At 47.2% G+C, this 27078-nt stretch overlaps 1 protein-coding gene across 1 annotated transcript in view; it reads right to left on the reverse strand.

Moving 5' to 3' along the window:
- Positions 1–27078, reverse strand: part of COL9A3 (collagen type IX alpha 3 chain) — a 322714-nt gene that overhangs the window by 185654 nt on the left and 109982 nt on the right. The window contains exons 11-19 of the mRNA XM_069650770.1: positions 21098–21154; positions 17785–17838; positions 17028–17081; positions 16261–16314; positions 15952–16005; positions 15217–15270; positions 9858–9911; positions 8459–8512; positions 4933–4986 (exon numbers count right to left, since the gene is read on the reverse strand). Of these exons, the coding sequence (XP_069506871.1) occupies positions 4933–4986; positions 8459–8512; positions 9858–9911; positions 15217–15270; positions 15952–16005; positions 16261–16314; positions 17028–17081; positions 17785–17838; positions 21098–21154 (489 nt within the window). The remainder of the gene's footprint in view (positions 1–4932; positions 4987–8458; positions 8513–9857; positions 9912–15216; positions 15271–15951; positions 16006–16260; positions 16315–17027; positions 17082–17784; positions 17839–21097; positions 21155–27078) is intronic.

The raw sequence follows: 27078 nt of genomic DNA on the forward strand, positions 1-27078 counted from the left end.
AACCAGGAGCGGGGCTCTCAATCCGAGATGATCAACGTTCCTCCATCTCTCCTCCCGGACCTGACTTGGTGGTCCAAAGACTGCAACCTGTGGACGGGCAAGCCCTTCCGGCCGCCCACTCCGCAGGCCACCATCACCACGGATTCCTTGCTCGAGGGCTGGGGAGCCACCCTGGACGATCTCTTGGTCCACGGTACCTGGACTCGACAGGAGCAGGAATACCATATCAATTGACTAGAGTTGAACGCCATCTGGCTGGCGCTCAGGGCATTTCTACCACTTCTCAGAGGAGGGTTGTCCTCATCCAGACGGACAACTCGAGCAGCATGTACTACGTCAACAAGCAGGAAGGCACCAGATCCCCTCCTCTCTGCAGACTGGCGATCAGCATGTGGGAGTGGGCCCTGGAAAATGAAATTTACCTCAGGGCAGTCCACCTCCCAGGGCAATCCAACCTGGAAGCGTACAGGCTCAGCAGGCTTGGGAGCGGAAAATTACAAGTGGCAGCTAAACAACCTTGTTATTCAGGAGATCTTTAACAGGTGGGGTCCCCCCCAGGTGGATCTCTTTGCAACCTGGCACAACAAGAAGTGTCCCGAGTTCGCATCCTGGCAAGGTCAGGGTCCCAGCTCTCTGGGCGATGCATTTCAACTCCAGTGGACCGGCATGAAAGCCTACTCCTTTCTGCCCACTCCCCTGGCCCACAGGGTAATTTGCAAAATCAAGGAGTCTCGCCAGCTCCTCATCATTCTAATAGCTCCATGGTGGCCGGCCAGGCCATGGTTTTCGTAGCTGCTTAGTCTCTCAGAAGTGCCCCTGATTCACCTCCCGACGGGCCCAGCACATCTTCTGGCACAGCAGGGGGGCAGACTCTGGAAACTAGCCCTCACAGCGTGGTAACTGAGCCGTTAATGCTTCGGCACCTTAGCCTCTCACATGCCAATCTGGAGATCGTACAGGGCGCCAGGAGCAAAGCTACCAGGGCCCAGTACAAAGGCAAATGGAACAGATTCTGCCACTGGGCAGACTCTAAGGGAATCGATCCCCTGGCATGCACCTTGGACGACGTGCTCTCCCTTTCGGCGCACCTCGCTCATTCAGGCGTGCAGGTGGACACCTGCCGCACATACCTCGCAGCCATTGGGGCTTACAGGAACTCAGAGGAAGGCATTTTCTCCTCCTCCAACCCTATCATCAAGAAACATCTGACGAGTCTCGCAAGGCTCTACCCGCCCGTCATGAGACCGCACCCGGTGTGGGACCTTAACATAGTCTTGGGCACACTGACGTACAAACCATTTGAGCCAATGGTGTCCGTAGACATCAGGCTGGTCACCATCAAGATGGCCTTACTAGTCGGCCTTACCTCGGCTCGTAGAGTCAGCGAAATCCAGGCGCGGGTCGCTTCTGCGCTATATACCACCTTTCACAAGGACAAGGTAGTCCTGCGGACACACCAGGCATTTCTGCCCAAGGATCTGTCTGTTTTCCATTCGAACGAGCAAATAGTCCTTCCTACATTTTTCTCCGATCCCAAGGATGAAGCACAGAGAGTGCTGCAATGCCTGGATGTCAGGCGTGCCCTGAAATTCTACTTCGACAGGACGCCCTGTTTGTCACTTGTGGAGGCTCAAGACCAGGCTATCAGGCCTCTAAGCCTTCCATATCCCACTGGATGGTCTCTGCCATCAAAGAAGCGTAGGAGGGCCAGCACAAGCCACTCCCCGCCAACATGCATGCCCACGCAGTCAGGGCCAAGGCAGCGGCCATCGCATTCCAGCGGCTTTCGGACAGGTGGTTCTCAGGAACCTATTTGCTTAAGGACGGTCCTCTCCACCCTGGGGCTACAATCAGTTGTAATCGCCCATACAGTATGGAGGAAAGGGGACGGGACATAAGAGTAATTATAAGTTACTCACCGTAGTGACTAACGTACTCTTAGTCCATAGTCCCCTTTCCTCCATACGTCCCACCAACCTCCCCGCTAATAATACTGGTGTCATTTTAGGCAAAGTTAAATCTATTGTCGACGCGTCAATGGGGACTGAGGTGTGGTGCCCGAGGGCGGAGTCAGGGCAGCGCATGCTCCCTAGGCCGCACCCCTGCGCACCTCTACATTTTAAGGGGAAGAAGGTTTTTTCTGGTGACGCCCATACAGTATGGAGGAAAGGGGACTATGGACTAAGAGTATCATCATGTGTATATTATGATGGCTGAACTATTGTGAGAAATTGTTTTTATTATTTTGATACAGCTAAATTAATTTAAAATATCATTAGTGATAAATTGAAGTATTTGCTCAAAGGCAAATACGTAATCCAATGATTATACCGCTCACATACATTTGTTTTACTTGAGCAATAATAATCTGCCTATTAATATACCTGGCTCTTCGCTACCAAATCTGCATCACCCTTTTACACACTGATAATGCCTTTAAAAGGGATGGAACAAACAACATCTCTGTTTTCCCCAAACTCCCATGCTTCCTGCTTTTCTGCGTTCAGGTGACAAATCTTTGCCCTTCCCAAACTGTAATTTATAATCAAGACTCTTCTCATCCCTACAAAAGAAGGTTTTGTTTCAGTTGTACTATTACTGTACTATTGTACTATTACTGTACTTTTACTGTGGCGTTAACACCAGATCCGGCGGGCCAGATCGGGTGTTATCGGCCTGAGTTAAAGGCCCAAGTGGAAAGAGGGCTTTTAAAGAGGGTCCCTTGGCCGATAATACCCCATCCAGCAAGCCAGAGAAGGTGTTATGGCCATTAGCACCTTGGGTTACCAAATCCGGGTTGTTAAAAAAAGGCATTTTCATTCATTGAATGGGAAGCCACACACGTCCCGTTCAATGAATGAAAATACTGCCCCAAGATGGTCACAAAGGATATGGGAGACCCCTCTTCCATTTCCATGGTGGCCACGGATCGGGAGCAGAAGCGTGGCGGCAGAGTGGCCGTCTCCGCGAAAGAAAACCGGTAAGGGGGTGGAGGGAACATAAAAAGAGTGTTGGGGAAAGATGGCGCTGTGGACAAGAGAAGCAGCCTCCCGTTTCCATGGAACGCAGGCTGAGATTAGCGGTTTCAGCCCACGATCCAAGGAACCTGATTTGCTGCTCCCCTCACCCCGGATGCTAATGCCCCAAGAAAGAAGGCCCACCTGGTCTCGAAAGACAAAAATATGAGTTACGCCAACAAATGTATCACTGCTGCAAGATCTTTTCTTTAAACAACAAGATGCACTGTTCGTCTGGCTAACGCAGTAGGATGCAGAATTCTAATATAAGACTTAAAGGTACGTAAGAGGAAATAGAACTGATCTTCTGTTGGAGGGAGTGCTGACTTTTTTGGTGTGGGCTCAGACAAAGGGGGCTTTCCAATGGCAAGTCTTCTTGATTCTCCTCGGTGATAAGTAAGGGTTTTCTGCCATGGAGATAAATTCCCCTGTCTAGCCTGTTTATATCTCTTTTTGAACAAAACATCTTTTCATATTTTATTCTCTTAGAACAATCAACAATGTGAAAGATTTACTATTAGGTTTTTGTTGCTTCATTATGTTTCTCCTTTTACTTTTGTCTCACTTTCTCAAAGAGTACTTTGCATAATCTCTCTCTGCGCCCGCAACAGCTCTCTGCATGATATCACCATAAACCAAGAGGAGGTGCACTAATAATGACATCACACCAGGAAAGGGCTCTTTGACCTTTCGATTTCTAACTGTTTTGGACTACATCTCCTATAAGCCCTAAGCAGCTTAGTCAATGATGTGGAAGCATGGGAGGTGTAGTCCAAAACATCTGAAGAGCCACAGGTTGCAGACCCCTGCGCAGAAGCTGCAGAGCGATTGCTTTCAGCTGGTGACGTTGCTTTGTGGGACAGTTTAACTAATAAAAATGGTAACCAGCTGCATCCCATAAATCAACAGACCCACAAAGAAGAAACGATAACGCCCCAACAATTTAAACGAGCTGAACAAAAAAGATCCAGAAACACCTTATGTAAAATACTCTAGTCAACAAGCTCAACCACAAGCTGAAATCCTTTCCATTATTGTTATCTTGTGCAGCTACCTCCATGCAACAGTTTGTGAGCGAAATACATAAAACAACTTTTGGTTAAGTGTCATATCTCGGATGTTGATGAAGTAACATATATTAAATTTCATCAATGACCCTGATAAGGGATGTTCTGGTCCTGAAGAAGGGGTTGCACTCAAATATATACTGCTGAAACCGGTCGACCTTGGTGATTAACTGTAATCTCCATACCAAGGGAGATACTGGCAGAGGGTTTGCTGCTCTGCATATGCAACGGGACATATTGGCTTTTAATGCACTTGTGTGTTTTTTTATTTTAAACTTCCCCTGTGGGTAGTCCTGTAATGGGGAACACATTCAGTTGTCTTACTGCCCCAGCAAGGCCTTGTTTTTTAAGTACTAATGTTATAGTTGCAATGAGGGAAAGCTTTCTTTTTTCCTGTCCCCCCTTTTAGATAGGCGGCACATCAGCAAAACCTAAGGAGAGGCACTGATAGGTAGGTCCAGTTGTGTCCTTTGGTGAGGGTTGTGTAGTAAGGGAGATTCCAATTGTCTAGTTATACCTCACTTGTGTTTTGGCTAGTTAACAGACTAGGCATGCGCTTTTTGTAGATTTTGGAGGCCGCCCGATGACGAATACTCCACAGCAGATTCACACTGATTCGATTCTAACCCAAAACATCTTTCACTTCATGGCACTTTGTCCCACCACTCTCCGAGACCACTTGCTTCCTGTTGACTTGTTATATGAACCTTAAATTATATATACTCAATGATCCAAAGAACGTTTGGCTATTTTGATTGCCATAAACAGACAGTCTAACGTTTCACCGGGTTGGCATTTTCTGAACTCAGCACAAAAATACACTTTCAAATAATTGATTGGATACTCACTGGAAGTCCATTTGGTCCCTTCTCTCCGGAAACACCTGGACGCCCTGCATCACCCTGTGAACAACAAAAAGTAGTAAGTAGCAAACTGGTGTTGTGCAAACGGCATCTATTGCCCTCCTGCACACTCCATTTCAATGCAATCTCATATGCAGATGAGCTCAATTTTTCATACCCCTTTGCTATTTGTCGTGTGTGTTTATCTGTGCATTTTATCCCCTTTTCATTGTGCCCTCTGCTATCCCCTGTGTCAGAATCATAGTAATTATGTATACAGCCTTCAACACAGAGATACTCGCAGCCCTCAGCATTGAACATTTAGGGGTTGACTGATAAAGAATGTACTTGTAGTAATTCTGACTTACTCTTGATTTACTCCTGAAGAGACATTACTCGATTCACAAAGATGTCACCAGGAGTAACTCTGACTTACTCCTGACCTACTCTTCTCTTTCCAGGAGTATATCAGAGTTACTACTCAGTTTTATTTTAATAAGTGAAACAAATTGCACACCTTCACAACCCATTGCCCTTATCAAATCTGTGCTAGGGATGGTTGTTTTCCACAGAGAGATTTTCAAAGAAGCATTGCCAATACCAACAACTTGGGCTTTTCTGTAGGCATGGGAAAGGGACAGCCATAGTGGTATTAACTGGCTATTGGTGCTAAATATTGCAAGTACCTGGCCATCTAATGGCAGTGTCTGGCAAATGCTTAACACGTATACACAAGCCAAAACTGTTGGCTTTGTCAATGCTTCTTTTTCGCGTGACTTCAGTGAAGGACACGAAAAGTGCTTATAAATCGAGTGGCTGGAGGCAGACGTAGTAAGACATTTGTATTATACCAGTAGCGGGTTTACAACTCCAATTAAGGGGCTGATTCATGGAATTATTTGCACAGAAAAACAGGGATTTGTGCGCCATTCTGCCTGCAAATCCCTATTTGTTAAACAGGGATTTGCGGGCAGAATGGCACAGAGTTCCCCGTTTTTCGGCCCAAATAATTCCATGAATCAGCCCCTTTGTCATTAACTCTCAGAAGACTGGTTTCAAAAAACACTGCCAGGCACTTCTAGTGCAAAGTTGGATGGTAAGGCTTGATTCCCATGAGGAGGTGCTTTGGGCGGGGAGGGACAGGAACTGGGTGCAAAGTATCGTAGGGATTAGCAATCAATTGGTGGGCACATAAGCAAACAACACCTACACGCTGTGTGTTCCTCCTCATATGCCATGTCTCCCTATCTGTACTCCAAGCGACACCTAATAGTGACACCTTAAAATAATTTCCCGATACACACACCCTTGGGCATGAGCACACATACACACGCATGTATTTGTTCCACCTTACATTATTTGGTCCACGCATTATTTGGTTGCACCTGAAACACTTGGGTACGAGCGTGATAGAAATAAAATATCAATCAATCACTGCACAGCTCGATTTTGAAAACAACATACTTTTCATGCCTCTCGAATGCATGCACGCACACGTGCAAAACACATACACACACTCTACAAAAGTAGTCTTTTATAACTGCAGTGTTCCCTCTTTCATATAAAAGGCGGTAGAACGGTGTCCCCCAGCACATTGCAAGCAGGACAATAATGAAGGTGCAACGTTATTATTTCTTAAATCCTACTATAGAGATAGTGAAGGCTGGAAAAGTACTTGTTACAAAATGCTAATCTGAACCCACACATAGAGACAAATAACAATGTGCCTTATTGCAAGTTTGGTGGTGCAGTAAAAAAGTAATGCTAAATCCTTCAGCGTCACTTTGTTTGGCGGTAACGGATTTACTGCCACTTTTACTGCACTGCCAAATTCCAAGAATGGATGTAAATTGGCAGCAATAACTCTGGCATACAGTTGGAGGTTTGTCCTCCGCTTTACCTTAAAAATACTGAAGATTTACCTCAGTCAATATTACCGCTTGTGGTATAGCCTTCAAGATGCACATGGACACCAAAACTAGGGATTAACACCTCCTTACTTTAATTTATAATCTAGCACAATCTCCCATATTGTGAGTGGCGGTAACAGTTTGGTGGCATTTCTGCAGAAATACCACAGTAATCCTGGGATACTCTGAATTAGGCCCAATATTATTGTTTGAAAGACTGTTTCCTACATGAAGTGAGGCCACTCTTATACTGCTGAAAAAAAAAGAGTGCAGGTAACTGCAGCAGTGCAGGCGCATGGGTCAGAAAGCACTGAATTTGGAGACTGGAAGCTCCTAATATTGGGTGGGAGGGCTCGGCTTTTGAAAGACCTAAAAGAAAGAGCAAGAAGATTGTGCGGTGTGGGTCCATTGACTGCAAAGCAAAGATAACATCCACTTTTGGTGCTTAAACTCGGTAGCATCGGCAAACCTTTGGCTCCTATCTCCTTAAAGAGTTGCACATTTCCTAAAAATATCACAGCCCACTTAAATGTGTACACAGCAGAGAATTTAATGTCAGACAATGCACAGTATAAATATCGTTTAACATTAACATAATAATCACTGGGCTTCTGCAGTCTGCTCTAGGCACCCACGACATATGCGGTTTGCAGCTTTACCTGGTCTTAAGTCAATCGTATTTCTTTCCCAGACCGGTTAAAATATTTGTGTGCAGGGCCAATTGAGGGATCTATTAGCTGTTCCCCTCTGAGGTTTCTGCCAGAAACCTTCGTTTTTGTAAACTGACTACGAGAGGTCTTTAACTCACACACCTATATCATGCATCCATATCTTTTCGTCGGTGTCCAGTCTCCTAATGGTCTTTGCCTCGTTGGTAGTTTTTAAAGTATGTTTTTCTTCCACAAATGCAAAGACATGTCACCATTTACTATAGACGTTTTGGTGTCAGAAAACCCCACCCAACATGTCCTCGATTGCACGCTTTCCCAGTTCTATACCGTTAACGCAAGCATACCCGAGCTGCCCTTTTTCAGTTCCCTTTGATTATTTTGGTTTTGGAAACGCTGATTTTTACTTCTGAGCTCTTGTCCTTGCTATACCCCTATGCCACACACACCAGGGCATCTTTCTCTGTGCATTGATCATGTGCCATTGACTCCTCTGCTTCGTGGCTTACTCCACCGGCACCACTTACGTTTCTCTGGCTGGAGAAGCACTCTTGTTCAGCATGCAAAGTAGGCCGGTGCCAGAGGGACGCAACAGAAACACTTTCTACGCTGGACGACATGCAGATGGCAATGTCACAAGCTTTTCTGAAAGACCTGTGATAAAAGACTGGTAGTGCTGGAGATGGGTCGGCCACATGGCTTGCAGTTGGCCTTACCCCAACCCCCTGGTTCTTGAGACGAGATCACCTGCCTGAGGAATTGTAATTTTCCAGATAAGCCCCCCACCTCACTCTGTTTCCATTTGCATCTGTTTGCACATTTGCAATAGGTCCATGCAAAGCAATGACAAGCTCGGCCCAGCCCACACCTCATAAAGTGCCCATATGATACCCGCCATGTTTCTGCACCAGCCATAGAAAACTTTCTGCACGGCGTAAATGTGGGTTTACAAACCTTCTCACCATCGATTCCGGGTGTCCCATCTCGTCCATCGTGGCCAGGTATGCCCTGGAAGGTCATAAAAAGCTTGATGTTAGCACAGGTAGCCACACTTACAAAGTACAAGCCCATAAAACACTACAATTGCAATACATCAGGATTTCAGCCAAAGAGCCAGCAAAGGGGTCCTAGGACTGTTTACTACAGTGGTTCACTACCTTGTCTTCACCACTTGCGTCTCCACGACCATACAAAAACCAACTGCAACATCAATTAGAACCCCATGAGTCCCCACAACTCCAAACCCATCGAAATTGAGGTCAACCCACTTCAATAGCCCATTTCCTGGAATATTACATGTCTCGGCCAAGCAAGTTTGCCTGCTTCCCTACAAATATGGAAGGACAGGCACCCCAGTCTACCCAGTGTCCTGCAGATGTTCCAATTGAACTGCCTGCTGCAATAACACAGATGCTACTTAGTCGCCAGCTATACCTTTGCCCTCACACTAGGATCATTCCATTCTTTTTATCATATAATTGAATTGAATTTATTTTGCCTTCACCATCTTGTCACAAGTGGTGACGTCACAGTGCGCAGAGAACCAGTGGATCTGCTACTTACTTTCGGCATCTAATCTCATGCCCTCACCTTTGGTTGGTGGAACTCTAGGGCGTAGCCACTAGTTTTAAAGAATAGTGATGGCTCGCAGCAGCAGGGTCTAGGGCCCACTCACGCCCGTAATGTGTAGTTTGGTAAAACAGTGTCAAATTGGTCAAAAATCGCATGTTTTAAAATTTTATTATCTATTTACCCCTGCCTTCTAGAAATATGGAGCAAAATGCTTCCAGTTATATTATCTTGGGTGCTGGTTTGGAAGAATAATCCGATGAGGGACTCAGCAACAGTAATGTTTCATCCAGGAAGGCAAGGCGTCGGGCTGCAGTGCTTTAAACCATTTTCCCTTCTTTCAGGACGGCCCTAGGCAAATAGCTATGTCAGCTCCATGACAGAGCCCGCTCGACAGAGGAGTCCCAAAACTCACCTTATCTACAGATAAAAGCCAGAGCACACCTCTTCCCTGAAAGTGAGTCACAGCACGAACCATCCCAATATATGACAGTCCCAACACACTCCTTCCCTAATGATGAGACCAAAACATGCCTTCCCTAAAGATGACAGTCCCAGCACACTTGCGAGTAAGTCCCAGCCTATTCCAATTAAAGAGGGATGAAGAGGTATGCGTCTCAGTTGCTAAAAACTGGCAGCAGACTCAACATTTCATGTAACTAAAACAAGTACTTAAATAACAACCTATGGGCCCAAGAGTTAGGGTGTGATGGGTTGGTGAGGCATCACAACTACAATAATTAGGCAAACATAAGTGATCAAAGCTCAATAGATAAGTACTTACGGGTTCTCCAATGGGGCCTCCAGGACCAGGCATCCCCTTCAAACCAGACCTGCCCTAGGGGGAGACAGATCATTAGTGACTGGCACAGGTGGCATCCTCAGAAGAAAGTTGAAGCCATGCTCAAATTAACCCATTGGCGCACACGCACACACATGCACAATTTACATTTGAGTCCCATCCTGTCAACCGAGTGTTGGCTCCACCGATGGGATAAGTGGCATTGACAGATACAGAAAGCCAAGCCCTTCAAAGGACCCGTACTCAATAAGCAAAGTTTCTAAGTACATCATTTACAAAGTAAATCATTTACAAATGCATCATTAGTGCAAGTTAAGGGGAATGGTTGTATGTTGTATAATGGGGAATTAGGGTGTGGTTTCACAGTCGGTTAAGACATGTTCTTTGTGTCTGCTGCTTTTCTGATGAGGGTTTGTATGCTGGCACAGCCTTTGGTGGCAAGGGTCTTGATTGAGCAGGCCCCTCTACATACAGGGATTTTACCATGTAGTTCCCGGATGTACAGTCAGGCGCCAAGGTATCTTCGTTCATCATGGAACCCATGACGCTTCTTTTGTGCCTGAAGCTGTGGCATCTTAATTGTGTTACTTACTCGAGGGCAGGCATATGCACAGAGGGGCTTTTGCCTGCTCTGAAATAGTGCTGATTTGTTCTGTGCATGGCCTTTTTTTCGTCAGCGACTGCCTGTAAGTCCCTTTCAAGGTCAACAGAGTTTTGGATGTATGAGGCATTTGTGGCACTGATGGGGGTAAGGCTTTGACGGATGCTGAAGGTCTTGGGGTTGTGCTGTGGGGTTGATACAGCATCAATTGTAACTGGTATTTTTCTGATATCTAATGTTTGTACGGTTTTGTAGGGCAATAGGTATGTTGTCCCTGATGTAAGTTTCTTGTGCTGCATTTTCTACAGAACATAGGCAGGAATGATGAGCGGAAGCAGGGGCTCCTAATAGCTTGTCTCCAGTTTGTGAGTCACTGGAAGCCGGTTTCTTTCCATGGGGTCAGGTTCCACCTCAAAGTCATTTCCCACAATAGTGCTGATTTTGGCATTCCCTTCACCAGGGGTGCCTTGACCAAGTTCCTCTCTTCCATAAGTGCTTTCCAAGAGAACAGCTCCATCCTTTGGATGCAGTCGACTTTTTAAATTAACTTTCTTTTAGCAGCCTTTGCAGTACTGTTTGCTACAGTCTGGAGAAAGTTGTTTGCACATTTCCAAGTTGGCTTTCTCTGAGAACTTGTTATGACATCATTGAACCCCTGCAGAAAGGACTGCCCTCGTTTTCACGTGCCGCACCAGAGAGAGAGAGTGATTAGCAATACAAGCATGATTAGAACTACAGTACCAATCTCAGTCCCAGAGATACCGTCAGTTGTGTCTTCTTTATCACTTCTTTTGAGAAAGAGTGGCGACTGGCTCGGACTGAAAATTATGACATATAAAGAAATATGAAGATATGGTCTGACCTGTGGGGTATTGATGGGATACTCCTGATATCAACCGCAGGGTCTGGTTCAAATACGCCCTTTAAGTCGACACCCACAGAATGCATTATTCAAAATAATGCTAAATAATTCGAAACAACTGACAATGGGGAAGATTGTGCACAGCATGTGCATCTATATCAGATTCATGATACATAATAAAGGGATTCCTGATCACCGACACAAGCTGCTCCATAAGGCGATCACACGGGGAAAATTGTGCACAGCATGCGCATCTATAACAGATTCCTGGCAATAGTGAAGGGACTCCTGTGCTCCTCCACGAGCTGCTCCACAAGGAAATCACATGTTGAATATTGATAGATTAACTTTATTCGGCCACGAGGCCATCAAAGTACAACATATGCATAACTCATAAATGATTACAATAGCTCAATTTACCATTCAAACTTCTGTATTGTCGAGAAGCTATAGCTACAATGGGAATGGCCCTCTGCCCCACCTGGAATCCGTGGACCTTACCTCCATTGGGATCTGATCGGTTGGGCAGGTGGCCTGCCACCCCACGTCCGTTGACACTCCCACCCCAGATCTTTTCCCTAGTGAGACTACATTAGCTCCGGAGAGCAAAGGGTGCTGGCACCTGGTTCCAGTGGGGAACCCCATATTGAGATGGGGGAAGGCACTGATTTCAGTCATGCTACGTGGTGATAAACACTGTCTCTTAGGTATTCCCAATATTCAAATGGCCACTCTTTGATCTCTCAATATGATGCAAATGGGGTCAGGAGAGCACCCCCCATTTCGATGAGTTCTTATACAGCTTATGATATCGTCACGGATTAGGGAACGGCATCCACAAACTGTTCGAAGCCAGTGAGTACATTTGTTCATTATGTTCATTAGAGAGTCCCTTGATTCGTACTGGACATAGAGACCTTTAGGGACATTGTACAAGAAAAACCACCCTGCCCCCCTGCAAGTCCCTCTCATATTTTTGCACTCCTTGGATTGGCCTCGTCAGGGTCTTAGGACACTACAGTTGATATTGTTGGGGACCAATTTGGGCTCTACTTAAACTGACCCTCCACCTTGATTGTCACCCCAGAGCGTGGTTCTCGGCCCCCGGTCATCCTGCGCCTGCAGAGACCATGGTAGAGTTAGAGCATCCTTGTGCTACCGAATGAGAATCTCAGCTTGAGTACTGGGGTCAACTTGCATCAAGGGTCCATTCTCAAGCTGGGAAATGCTGGTGCTAGCAATGACAGTCAAAATTGGATCAGTTGTCTCAATACAATGTAGTCTCTCAAGTGCTGACTGCGGAACCCTTGTAATGCCCTCCGTGCTAAGTTGTTGCTCCCTGTGGCGACCCCCTCTCCTACGGTCTTAAAATAAACATAAGCAGCTTCTTTATATATGCCAATTCGCTTAGGATCAGGTTGCATTTGCATTCCGATGGAAATCCCTCATTGACTCGTTCCGTGGTGGGGGTGGCAAGTGTTCCAGTGGGGGCAGGTGCATAGAGCAAATTGCTACTTGGCTGGTATCCCTTTACAACATGCAGGGCCTGCCCCATGTCTTTGTGGTCATTAGAGTCTCTTGAAAGTGATGTGAGTGAATTGGTCCTGGAAGACGGAGCCCCCTCCCGGAACATTTTCAAGGGTGGGCTGGTCACAATATTCTGGGGTGAAGTATCCACGCCACCATTTGAGCTGGATGGAGTAGGGTTTGGGACAACGCCTCTCTCAAGGCTAGGGGATATATGGAAATTTTGGACTGTAGTGATGGTGAAATCTGTAGATATAGTGGAGGGTACGTTTAATTTTTGGGTGAGAGGGGGTGGTAAATCGGGTATATGGCTTGATTGTGGGGGAGTATAAAAGCAACGATTTGTTGAGAGAGGAATAGAGTCGGAGGATTGGGAGCAACATTAATGAGGACCATTGGTCACGTATGTGTGTGAATATTACACTATGTTCTTTGAGCTTGAATGAGTGGTCCCGGTAAATTAAGATCATGAACAGGGTCTATTGGACACCAGAACAGTTGGAAAAAAGAGGAATGGCAGACAACTCTGATTGCTGGGCTTGCATACATGATACTGGCACATTGGAACATATGCTGTGGAACTGCACCAGAGTGAGAGGTTTTTGGTTTGAATATGGCAGAGTTTGTGAAAATGTCCTTAAAGAAAGGGTTCCTTTTGATTTTAATACCTTAATATTGGGAAGTGATATGTTGTTGGAGGATATGTCAACATGTGAGAAAAAAATGATTTTTAGGGGAGCAATGGTTGGAAAAAAGATGATACTTAGAGGTTGGAAGACGGTCAATCCTGTTACCATAGATGTATGGATTGACGAAATGCATAATTTGGCAGAAATGGAAAGAGTTATATTTCGGAAAGATGAAAAACTGTCTTTATTTAAAGAAATCTGGCAGAATTTCCTTGAATTGTACTGATTAAATACATGTGATGTGAATCCTGGGGTGGGTGAGTTGAGGGAATTTTATTTAATATACATATATGTATATGTTTTCTGCTAAGTTGTGTATAACGTGATAGGAGGTTTATGCTTTCATTGTAAATGTTGTAAATTAAAATAAAATTGCAACAACAAAAAAAAGATATAGTGGAGGGTATAGTTGGCTCATAATCCCCAAGAATGGCTTTTCGTGAATTGGGCCCCCCACTGCTGGTTAGTTCCTCTGGAAAGGCGCTGAGGGTGTCGGGTCTATGCGCAATACAGTCTAGACCATGACTCCTTGTATTGTGAATAATCACTCTACTGTCATTTCTGGCACTATCGATAATGGGGAGATTGCCCTCTTCATGCAGGTCGATGGCTTTGCTCCCCATGACATCCAAAGTACTCCCAAGAAAGTGATTCATTTCCTTTATAAGCTGGTAAGCATCCCCCGTAAGCTTAATGGGGATATGAGGCTGCCCCTTGGTTCTACCCGGGTCAGCACCCGATACGGGGTGCAATGTCAACAATTTCCATTTGACTGATAGTATTTTCCTCTTGGGTTGGTTAAGCACTGGGAAGCTTCCTGAGGGTTAGGGGGGGGGTCTAGCTGTATGCGCCATTACAGTTGTACTAAACCTACGGGAGTAGGTGGCTAGTGATAGGAGTAGGTGGCTAGTGATGAAGATGGAATCGATAGAATCGATAGTTCAGGCAGCTCGAACAAGGACCTCCTCATCACAACTCCTCACCTTGTCCACTGTAGAACTTCTCCGCTCTTCTCAATTGGGTAGTGCTCTGTGGTACACAAACTAAGATAGACACATGACGGTATTAACACCCCCCTACCCCACACACCCCCTCCCACAGGCACCTGACACCCTGCCGGAGCCCAACACGCACGCCATTGTCCCACAGGCTTTGTGGAAGATTGTGTATAGCATGTGCATCTATAACAGATTCATACTACTTAATGAAGGGATTCCTGTGCACCGCCACAAGCTGCTCCATAAGGAGATGGCACAGGGAATATTGTGCATAGCACAGATTCCTGCTACACAATGAAGGTACTCCAGTGCACCACCACAAGCAGCTCCATAAAGAGATCACACAGGCAATATTGTGCATAGCATGTGCATCTATAACAGATTCATACTGCATAATGCAGGGATGTATGTGCACTGCCACAAGCTGCTCAATAAGGAGATCAATGGGTGGTCAGGACGGCAGAAGAGAAAAGAGAGAATTGATGGACAGCTCCACAAACTGGACAGCTCAGGGGACAGCACAGCTAGGAACGGGGATCAGAAGCATGTCTGGGGATGAAATTCCATATGCACCATCAAACCTGTTACTCATGGCAAACATGCCACATCCCACCCTTATTCTTTCTCTTCATAAATTCGGTTCCCATTTTTGTATTTCACTTACAAGATCGCCTTTGGGTCCCACGTAGCCCTGGGGTCCTTTCTCTCCTTGATCTCCCTGGAATGAAACAGAGATGTCAGCAACTGTAAAAGGACATGGCTTCAACTGTAGTGGTGAAGGACTGGGTGCATGTGGTGACGTGGTGGCAAGGCGTAGGAAGCAGTGGCAGAGGGTGGAAAAGGACGACAGCGTGACAAGAAATGACACAGGGTGATGATAGGCGGTAATATGGCATGGTGCCGCAATGCATAGCTATGGGGGACAGCATTGCACGTGGTGGTATGTGTTGACATTGGGTGGCTTAGAGAAGCACTTTGTTATACATTGTCAAACAGGTTGGCATGTGGTGGCATGGTACAGAATGATATGGTTGTATAGGAACCTAGGATGGCCGATCATGGCAAGGAGTAACATAGTAAGGGCTTTGTTCAGGAAACACTGGATGGAATGACATGAAACCCGGTGGCATTGTGTGACAGAGAGTGATACACAACGGCTCACAGTGACATGGACTTACACCAACAGCGAGTGATGTGAGAATGTCCAGAGCTATAGAGGGCGACACGGAATGCCTATCAGTGATTCTATTGGCCTTTCCCTTCATAATGCTTGTCGGTGAAGGAAAGTGCCGAACTGAGAGCACTAAGAGCAGACAACTCCAGCTATCTCTATTGTGACACTTTTAATGTATACAGAGGAAACAAGGCGACAGTCAGAAATTGAATGCAATGTACTTACAGCCTTCCCTGGTGGTCCTGGGCGTCCGGGGGGTCCTCGGAATCCGTATGGTCCCTAAAATCAAGCATGCGATTAGTTAACATCTGACGGCAATTTCTAGTTAATGTAAAATGTATAATCTGAAATCAAAATCATCAGTAGCAGAGAGCATTCCAAACTTTTATGAATGCCTGACAGGTGGTAATAATGTTAGATGTTTGTCAAAACCAGTTAGACTGACCCACGGGGCCCATCCTCCCACCAGCGCGAGTAAAGGCTGCAGCCCTTCCAGCAAATGGAAGGATTATGCAGACCTTGCGTGTAACTTACTCTGTCTCCTGCAGCGCCCTGTGGACCAATCAGGCCTCTCAAACCTCTTGGGCCCTGAAAAGAAATGAGATTTCATTACATGTTTCTGTTCAAATGTATCATACAAATATAGGTACAGAGATGGATCCTAAGAATCTAGGGTGGATGGAGAGCTGCAACACCCACCAAGGAAGGGTCTGTGTCCTCCCAAAAGCACTTTCTTCATAGTGTGAGACCTCTTATCAGCCAATCAGTTGGATGGCCTCCAACTTTAAGCTCTCCTGCAAGGTGTGCTGATAACTGTCACGTGGGATATCTTTTGCCAATCCTGGCTTTTAGCCAATATCACCTTGCTTTCGAGGACATGTTGCTATCATGTGCCCAATATAAGGAAGTACCTCCAGGTCAGCAAGCCAGTGATATCTGAGTGTTAGTTTGAAAAGAATATTTGGAAAAGCATTGGGTTTAGGGCCTTCCTGAACTACAGATGCATGGTTTATCTGGAGGGGAAAGGAAGTTCCTTCGGGCAACGTATAGTACAAGAGCTATGTGCCATTGAAGGAGAATTTGTTTGTCAACAGAAGTCGAATGTCTTTTGGCCGGTTGAAGAAAGTGCGCCACAAGACTAGTGGGCTTGTTCACCCATACAATATACCAGAACTAAATTTCCATGGCATATCTGCTTATCCCTAAAAGGCTTAAGTAGGAAAAACAGAGTATGATGAAGAACAATTCAAATACAGTGGGGTGGATAGGAATGTATTGCATTGACAAATATTGCTTTTTACCTGTACACCCACGCTGCCTGGAATCCCTGCAGGTCCAGGAGGTCCGGGATCACCCTAAAACAGAGAATCACACTGTTATTCACACTTCCTAATTCTAACCCTGATGTACAGAAATAGAAGCTACTTTAGGTACGTTATGCTTTGTTTGCAGTTTTCAGTACCTCAACAAACAATAGTGTTGTAAATGACTTATGAAGCCATTAGCATGTAACCTTTAGGGTGCCATTAGTAAGTAACCTTTTGTCCTATTGCGACATTCACACCAGTGAATGTCGTTGGGCCAGGAGAATAGGGCATTTTCTCTGCCTCCCTCATGTCTTCTCAGACCTGAAGAAAGTAGAGGAGACCATGTGCCCAGCCCTACCGCCCCATGTACGTCAGGCATACTTTATGCCCATCCATGTTGTCTGTGGTTGCATCACTCCACATCCGCTCTCCGTCCTCACCACTGCAGGTCCATGGGGACTGCGCACCCGGTGAGCAACCAGAAGGCAGCATAGTTTGCAAAACACAAAACAAGCCAATCAACTAATTCTGCACCTCAGAACCAATTCCATCAGCTGCATGGTTACTTTGCTCCTGGTTAGCTAGGAATTGACTCATGAAGGCGAAGGGACTGATTTGTGATGTGAAAATGAAATCTTTGATTGCGGGGCGCAAAATGATTAATACCGTTGAGGGGGGTCAGCTCAGGGCGGGAAAAACTCTTCCTATTCAGGTTTGGGGCTGGGTGTTTGTAAAGAAAAGTAAAGCTTACCTTTTGTCCATCTTTTCCGAGCTCTCCAATTTCTCCTTTGTAACCGGTGTGTCCCTACAATATAGAAGGACATTTAAGGTTAAAATACCTGTTGCCCCCACACAGCTATTGGAAGCTTAAGCAGCATTTTGGTTCATGTGCATAGCATGAGATAGGAGCATGCATTCAATTGAACACTGTAGCATATTATGCTATGTAACCAATTGCACCAATAGGTTAATTAACCTCTCCTGAGGCACGAGAAGTATTCTGTGCAGGCCACTGGAGTGGAACCATTATGTCACAGATCTCTGAGATCAGATCACTGGGGTGGAACTAACCATGGCATAAAGAGATTAGGTGGAACCAAACATGAGGTAGATTGCTGAGATCAGATCACAGAGGTGGATAAACCATGCCATAAGTGGCTGGGATCAGGCTATTTAGGTGGAACCCAAACATGCCATATATGGCTGATATCAGGTGAGTGATGTGGTAACCGCCATGGCACATATGACAGAGATTTGCTCCCTGAACTGAAACCAACCATGGCATAGTTGGATGAGATCAGGTAACGGAAGTGGAACCAATCATGGCATAAATGGCTAAGATCAGGTCACGGAAGTCGAACTAACCGTGGCATGTATGGTTGAGTTCAGGCCACATAGGTGGAGCCAACAATCACATACATGGTTAAAATTGTTGCATAACAAATGAGCTGTTTTTCACTTCATGGGAAGTAGGTGGCCCTACCCAGTATATTGCTACAACTGTACTAAAAACCGCATTGCTTTTAAAAGGGCAGGAGACAGGCACTGTGGGGTTTAGAAACAAGCAATTGAATACCACTAGACTTCTGAAGGCTGGAGGACCATGAGAAACTCTCTACTAAACTTAACACTCATGTTTTAACTGGCACGTTCACTACCTAGAACTTCCTCAAACCCTGAAGCCACCAGTGAATAATGCATGTGGATAGTTACAAGATTTTAATGATAACACAGTAGAGTCAAGCCACCCAATCCTTGCATGGGAACTGCGGTGTCAAGCAGTGGCCCCATGGGTATAAACCAGACCCCTAGAACTAAATGCACCGACCAAGATCGTGCTTCATGTACACATTGGTACCAGTCAATCCAAGGTTTTTACAGATACAGTTGTGCTAACCAGATCAGCGCTTTCACAGGTATAATTGAAGCTCACTTGCATATCTTCCAGAGGACTGATGTACAGACAGGTCCATATTTGTTCATCAGAAATCACTACTTTCTGTGGGTGGTGGGAGGGGAGGGTTGATATTGATGTTTGTGGTGTCTTTGATGTTATATTTTTGTTAGTTGTAAAAGTGCTGTTTAGGATAATTGGTTAGTGGTGAATTGCCAATTAAGGATTGTAGAGTTTTTTTTCCCTCACTGTATTTACCTTGATATAGTTATCACATTTGGTATTTTGTTATGCTCTATTTGTTCCATTTTTGATTGTCTGTTCTGAATTGTACTTATTTTTGAATAACCTAAATAAAGAGTTTAAAAAAAAAGATATATTTATTATGAAGAAAAAAAATCACTACTTTCATGACTGCTCCTTGTGACTCCAAAAAAGTGTTTCTTTAATGTATGGCTTTTGAGCTAGCTGAATGACCCTGTTGTATGTTTTCTTTTCCCTTATTATTCTGCTCCTCAGAACTTGACAGAATGCCCCAAAAAAGCCCCATGCATCTGCGAGTCTGCGTTTAACCATGTAACCCATGTTTTCCCAGCCAAATAACATTTTCTCGCTTGTTGTGTAAAATAATAGCTTGGTGCCAAAATTATGTAATGTAGGAACTACGGCAATGTTTATACCCGGTGCTCCTACTCAATCTAATATTGCTCCAGAAGCCAGACATTGCGTCCTAATGAGCACTGTGTGAAGATACAGATGTGTCTTTATATGATCATGATGAAGCTGGCATGTCTGTTACACACTTCCACTGAGTGTTTGCCACCATCCGGGTTCTTGGGGAACTGAAATAACCCATGCAAGCCGCAGCCTGCGAAGTTTGAAGTATGATGACTAGACAGCATCTGGCGCATGTGCCGGGATACATGCCTCTTGCTGCGTTCTGAGACGCACAGCCTATTCACCCTTTTTCTTAGATACTGGAAGTTTTTACCAGGCTTGGGGAAGACACCCTGAGACGAAGATGACCTGGGTACAAACTGCTGATCAAGCAAAGATTTGCATGAGAGGTTAGAGAGGAGTCTCACAGTGATGATCTGAAGGAATTTTGGGAACTTTTGTAGAACAACTTCCAGGGTGAAGCCTCTAGCGTTTTGCTCATTTTCTCTTTGACCGGGAGAGCAACGGTCTGGCGGAGAAACCGTCATCCCCCAAACCCTGTGCTTTGTGTACTTCCAAACTAACAGCACAGAACGGCAGGTCACCTGCCGCTGTCCTGGTGTCCAGACGAATCCTGACTGCAGCCATGAGGTTGCCTACCAATCTGGGTAACAGCGCTGGAGCCTCTGGCACTATGTTTTTGTGCTACGCTTATTGGCTACTAGCTTTCTTACAACATCGTGATTTTAGCTGTCGCTACTTATTTTGATAGCATCAGCTGTGTGAATAGTTAGCTATTTTTCTGTGAAGACAAATACGTTTGGCAAGAAATAACTCTTTGTTTCCTGCAATAATCACTTTGTTACCCTATATATGGTGCTGTGTCATGTACCAACCTCAAAGCAAAGCCTTGAGCACTCAGTATCGGCTATTTTTGTAATCGAATTTTCCGAGATTTTGGATATTTTCTTAAATAAATAGATGAGGGGTTGTGTTAGGTCATTAATTAAGGTGGGGGATGTGCACTGCGTTGCAACGGGGGTCTCCCCCACATTTCATTTCGAAACAATGTGGGGGAAAACCCCCTTCGAAATTCGATTTAAAAAAAATCAGCGTGTTCAGCCTTGTGTTATTTTCGGTATTATAACGTAGATCAGAGCACTAAACCGTGCACAGCACACCTTTGGATGAGGTGGTTGGCGGTTCCCATCTACCCAAGAACTGCACAAGAATTCCGACAATACTGCTTTATTATTGCCACAGTGAGAGGGGCAGAGGGCTGCTAGTGCACTAAGACACAAACGTTTGAATTTCAAAGAATGCGGAATGTCCCACGCTGGTGTGTTGTTGCAAACCACGATATAGGGTCATCTTGTATGTATTTTACCCTGTGTCACAAACAGTTTGTCTTTGGAAAAGCAAAAACTATAAATGAATAACTTAACGTGAAACAATGCAATGAGACCACCTTTTCAAATACTTCTTTTGCATGAAATGTGACTATTCATCTTACCTTGAAGCCGGGCATTCCAGGTGGGCCTGGGGGACCCGGAGGACATATTGCTGGGCACTAAAAGAGAAGCAGAAGGGCTCAATGTTTTTCATTATTTCTGAAAAGTACTACAATGTGGTAAGTTAATATGAATTTCATTTATTTCATTGAGATGATATGCTGGCAGATACCTTAGCGGGTTAATGCATGCTGCTTGGTGCTAAGAGCTCTGTATGGCAAGTATTTCACTGGTCTTATTCCATGCAGGTCTTATTTACCGTTGTTTGCTGAGCTCGGTAGTTAAGCAGATACCATATGGAGGCATAGGGCAAGGAATAAATAATATCAAGAACACATACCCTTTCACTTAAACAATCGGCCAATCCACCTCCCAGTCCAAAGGCATATCCTGTGGCTTAATAAACCGCAAACCTGCTGTGGCCCACAACCAAGAAATTCTCAACCTCATTATTGATAAAAACCTTAACCACCAGTGCTTTACTGAGTCTTGGCCAGTAGACTACACCCTTTCTCCATCGTCACAACCAATAATACTATTTACTCATACGTCCCGTCCCCTCTCCTCCATCCTTGTGGGCGTCCCCCAACATCGGGACGGTACCGGAACCTTTGGCAGCAAAAAATTGGGCTTCCCCATTAAATTTAGTATAGCGTGCTGGGACGTGGTCTCGGGAGTGGGAACACCCTGCTGAGGCCCCGCCCTACGGTGCCTCACCCCAGTACCTTTTTCCACACGGACGGTGTCGGACCTGGCAGCCAGCGCAGAGATTTGTTTGAGCTTTCTGCTTGCTCCCCGTTTTGTTTTTTCAATCAGATTTAACTTCCCTTTGGTGCCTTGCCTCCCCCGATGCATGTCGGCCACAGGAGGATTCATGAGATGTGCCTCATGCGACTGCTCGTTCCCGGCCTCGGACTACCATGCACTCAGTCTTGAGTGTGTGGGGCCCGACCACCGCTGGAACGCAAGTTTGGCTTGCAGCGCTCTCGGTCACAGGGCATTGAAGAATTGGTGGTCGTGGCGGAGGGAGATCTTCCACACTTCTCTGCCCCACATTAAGGACTGTGTCTCTCGAACCTCTCATCAAGACAAGGTAGGCCCTCTGTTCAGCACAGCTCCACAGTGCGGCAACTCCTTCCTTGGGGTTCCCGCGGATCTGGTTCCTCGGATTCAGGTTCTGGCAGGCCTGAGGCCTCTAAGGCTACACGCTCCCAATCCGAGGGTCCGTGGACAGACCTGAGGCCGTCCTGGCTATCGGCTCCCAAGCTAGGGGGTCAGGGGCCCTTCTGGGCTGTACTCCAAAGAGTGATCAAGTTCGTCCTCTTCAACCCTAGCGGGTAAGGGATCATCAAGTGCCACTCCAAGAGTCTGTCCTCAGCACGATCCAGCACGGCTACCGGCACAGGTGCAGAGGGTGTCCAGCCTACCGGAGCTTACTTCGAGGTCGTGAGTCAGGGCGTTACAATTACCGGACGGCCAAAGGCTCAGCGCCTACCAGAGTGATCTCTGAGGTCGATACTTCTGCTTCAGGTGCAAGACCGAAGTTGTATCCTCCCATGTCTGAGTCCTCTCTTGGCTCAAGGCCTCTGCGCCCTCCGACCCAGGGCATGGCACAGGCTTAAAATTGGTGGAGAAGCACGTGGCAGAGCCTGCCAGGCCGGCAGCCATCTTGGATCCAGCTCAGGGCCCGTCTGTGCTTTCGCCCATTGAATGAGCTTTGCAAGATGATCCCAGTCCCCTTCCCTCTGGAAGCGGCAATGGATTGTATGGTACAGGCCTCTGGTCTCCTCAGGGATACATCTACCCATCATAGCCTTATGGCTGCACGCCCTAGGCACCTCAGCACTTTGATCCGGAGCGGAGGCCCAGCGCCTCGGAGGGCTGGCTTGCAAGGACCGCTTCTTCGAGCGATTCCTCTTCCTCATGCTTTCCCCTCAGATGAAGGGGCTCCTGAAGGATATAGTGAAGGAGGTCATCCCGCAGGTGGCGCCATCCCGAGCCCCTCCTCTGGGTACTCCTCCTGTTCCTCCAGTGCTGCTGTTTACAGTGCAGGTCCCTCCCCTGGTCCAGGCTTGTGCAGACCTCTCCACCTCCTCTAGTACCACCAGTGCCTCCCCCTCAACAGCGGTTGGACCTGTCTTTGGTGCTGGACTTAAGGGGGACCCTGTTGGCACCAGTGTCACAGGGCCCGGATTCCCCTTGGTCTGTGAAAAGGGGGGGAGACAATGAGGACGATGATGCCCAGGATAATGAACCCTCGGCATCCATTAAGGCCTTTCCTCTTGGGGGGGTAGCTCAAGCAAGACGACACAGAGCAACACAGGTTCGATCCCCGGGTCCGCGCTTAGAAACCTCTGGGTATTAAGCGAGTTATAAATAACCTATCATATCATATCATGACCACCTTCAGGGCCTGGCAGAGGTCTTGTGGGTCCCTCTGCCCAAGGAGTCAGGAGTGCTAGCAGAGGTCTTGGGTAAGCACATTCCATCCAAGGACTGCATCTGTGGCAAGCCAATCCAGATGCCCTCTCGGCTGTGGCTAACCAGAAGCTGTGGCAGGAGCTCTATGAATTTCGGCTCAACCTCCCTCCCTCCCTTCGGACAAGCAAGCCTCCTTCAAGGCCATTCTGCCAGATGTCCGGGTCACTGCGCAGGACCGAGTTCAAGCCCTGTGCTTCCTCTGGCTTCAAGGAATTCCAGGACCGCAGAGGCCTGACAAGTCGCCCAGCAACAACAGGAGGAAGCAGCAGAGGACATTGCGTGGGTTTTTCCGCTCCCCCTCCTCTGCCCCCGCCTCTGACGCCAAGAAGCAGTGACGTCAGGTTCGGGGAACACAGCTCGCCTTTGGGGGGCCGTTTGGCTCTGTTCTAGGACACATGGAAGCGTCTTTTCAGCAACCCGTGGATCCTATCTGTAGTGTCCACAGTCTTCCTCTTCCTTTGCCTCTACCATCATCTCCTCATCTTCATCAGATCGGGCCCCTGACTCCTTTACGGGAGGTATTTTCGTTCTTGGAAATTCAGGTGATAGAACTGGCTCCTCTTTTAGACAGGGGCTCCGGGTACTATTCTAGGATTTTTGCGATACCCAAGAACAACCAGGCTGGCCTGAGGGTTGTCCTGGACCTGTCCTTTCTAAATCTGTCTTTACCGATGGAACGCTTCAAGAGGATTACTCCCAACCACATAGCCGAGTCTCTGTGTGCAGGGGACTGGATGTGATCTCTGGACCTCAAGGATGCGTACCTGCTTGTACCCATCTACCAACTGCATCAGAGGTTTCTGCGGTTCATGATTATGTCGTACCACTTTTAGTACAAGGTGCTTCCCTTCGGCCTGAACTCAGCCCCTCGTGTCTTCACAAAGTTGATGAACGCAGTGGCGGGCCTTCTCCACTTGGAGGGCCATCATCTGTACTCTTATTTGGATGACTGGCTGGTGAGGACGGGGTCACCCGAAGGCGTGGTGCATTCCTGCCAGAGATTGGCGGATATCCTTCATCAGCTGGGGTTCTCCCTAATCCAGAGGAAGTCACAGTTGTGCCCATCTCAGGAACTGGTCTTCCTAGTGGTGCGTTGGAACACTACAGTTCAGCGGGTGTTCCCTAAGCCCAACAGGCTCCTGTCCCTCCACAAGGTGGTGGGGCACATTTTGGTCAACTCGACCACCTTGGCATGGTGGTTCAAGCACATTTTGGGCCTGATGGCCTCCTGCATGCTCACTGTACAGCACCCTCGCTTCAAGATGAGGCGCCTCCAGCTCCACCTGGCGGCCAATTGGGATCAGGAGACGGGGTTTCAGTTGGACAGGGTCCCAATAACACAGCTCCTACTGCCCGATCTTCACTTGTGGATGATGGACGGCAATGTTTCAGTGGGAGCCCCCTTCACCCGACCGGAACCTATCCAGTGGTGATGATGGACTCCTCCCTTTCAGGCTGGGGAGCAACTCTGGAGGGCTTTGCAATTCATGGAGCATTGTCTAAAATGGAAGCCCTCCTGCATAGCAATCTGCTCGAGCTCAGTGCAGTGGGCCTGGCCCTCAAGGCGTTTTTTTGCCCCTCCTCAGGGACAGGTATGTTCCGGTCAGGACGAACAATTCTACTACTATGTTTTACCTGAACAAGCAGGGTGGCACCCTTTCCCCCCACCTATGCATGGGGGCGGTATCAATCCGGGAATGGGCCCTAATGGAGGGGATTTGGATTTCAGCAGTCCACCCCCCGGGGGACAGCAATGCAGAAGCAGACTAGCTGAGCTGTTTGGGGTTCAACACCTATGAGTGGGAGTTGCACACCGACTCCTTGTTGCCCCTGTTCCAGCGTTGGGGGTTTGCGGACATGAATTTGTTCACATACCCTCTGAATTCCAACTGCCTCCAGTTTGCTTCATGGACGGGGTCGGTGGTCTCTGGGAGATGCCTTCCAGATCTTTTGGCACGGCCGCAGGTGCTATGCTTTCCCACCCACCCCTCTGCTCCAATGGACCCTCCCCAAGTTCCGGACTTCGGTGGGTTGCAGCCTCATCCTGATTGCTCCACACTGGCCTTCGAGACCCTGGTTTTTGGATCTGCTGCAGTTGTGCTCGCAGGGACCCGTCCACCTCCCGATCTCCAGCAGGGGATTCCTGAAGCAGCAGTGCAGGGCAATGGAGCTAGTGACCAGCTGCGTCTTCAACATGCTCAATTTTCAGATGACAACTTGGACATCATTCAGCAGGCCGGGAGGTCCTCGACTCTGTTCCAGTATAAGAGTAAATGGACTAGGTTCTGCCATTGGACTCCTGACAAGGGTCTGGACCCTGTCAACTGTCCTCTGGATGACATACTGGCTTTTTCAGCACACCTGGCTCGTTCTGGAGTTCAGGTGGATACTTGCTGCACTTATTTGTTGGCCATTGGGACTTACCAGAATTCCCCTGAGCATGGGTTTTCTGTGGCCAACCAGTGGTTAAGGCCCACCTGAAAGGGTTGTCTAGGCTTTTTCCACCGGTGCATAGGCCACACCCAGTCTAGGAACTCCATGTGGTTCTGCCAGCTTTGCAGCGCAATCCTTTCGAGCTGATGACCTTTGTGGAGATCCGCTTGGTGACACTAAAGACAGTTTTTCGGTGGCTCTCACATCTGCGTGCAGGGTTAGTGAGCTGCAGGCGTTGTCCTTGTGCGAGCCGTTCACCACGTTTCGCAACGACAAGGTCATCTTGCGCACTCACCCAAACTTCTTGACCAAGGTGGTCTCTCCATTTAATCTGAATCAGGAGATCTGCCTGCCAGTGTTCTTCCCGAACCCACAGTCAGAGGCAGAGAGGGCCCTGCATTCCTTGAGTTTGAGCTCTCTCGGACGGAATCCTTCAGGAAGTCCAAGGCATTGTTTGTGACTTTTCAGGGCTCCTCTCCCGGCTCTCATTCTTCCAAGGCTTCCATCGGTCCAGGCCATTTCTGAGGCGTACACTGCCATGAGCAGACCTGTTCCTGAGGGTATTCATGCCCATGCGGTCAGAGCCAAGACCACGGCCGTCGCGTTTCAGAGACATGCTTCTTGGGATGTCATGAGCAAGGCGGCTACTTGGCCCACTGTAAGCCTTCTGAAGTACTACTAACCACCAGCTCTGGGCGCGATGCAGAGTTTGGTCAGGCGGTTCCTTTGCTCCATCCTAGATATGAAGCATGTTATCACAGCTTTGCCCTATGTTCATGTTCGGTGGAATCACCCACAAGCATGGAGGAAAGGGGACGGGATGTATGAGTAATTAAAGTTACTCACCGTCATGACTAGGGTACTCATAATCCTTAGTCCCCTTTCCTCCATACGTCACACCGGCCTCCCCCCGCTAGTATGCCATTGGCTAATATGTAATAAGTGTAGCCAGGTATCTAAGCGTCCGATGTGTTCAAAGGGGACTAAGGTGAGGCACCGGAGGGCAGGGCCTTGGCAGGGTGATCCCATGCCCGAAGCCGTGCCCCTGTGCACTACACTAAATTTAAAG

The sequence above is a fragment of the Ambystoma mexicanum genome, chromosome 3p (assembly GCF_040938575.1).
Source record: "Ambystoma mexicanum isolate Mex_15411 chromosome 3p, UKY_AmexF1_1, whole genome shotgun sequence".
Taxonomy (NCBI): Eukaryota; Metazoa; Chordata; class Amphibia; order Caudata; family Ambystomatidae; genus Ambystoma; species Ambystoma mexicanum.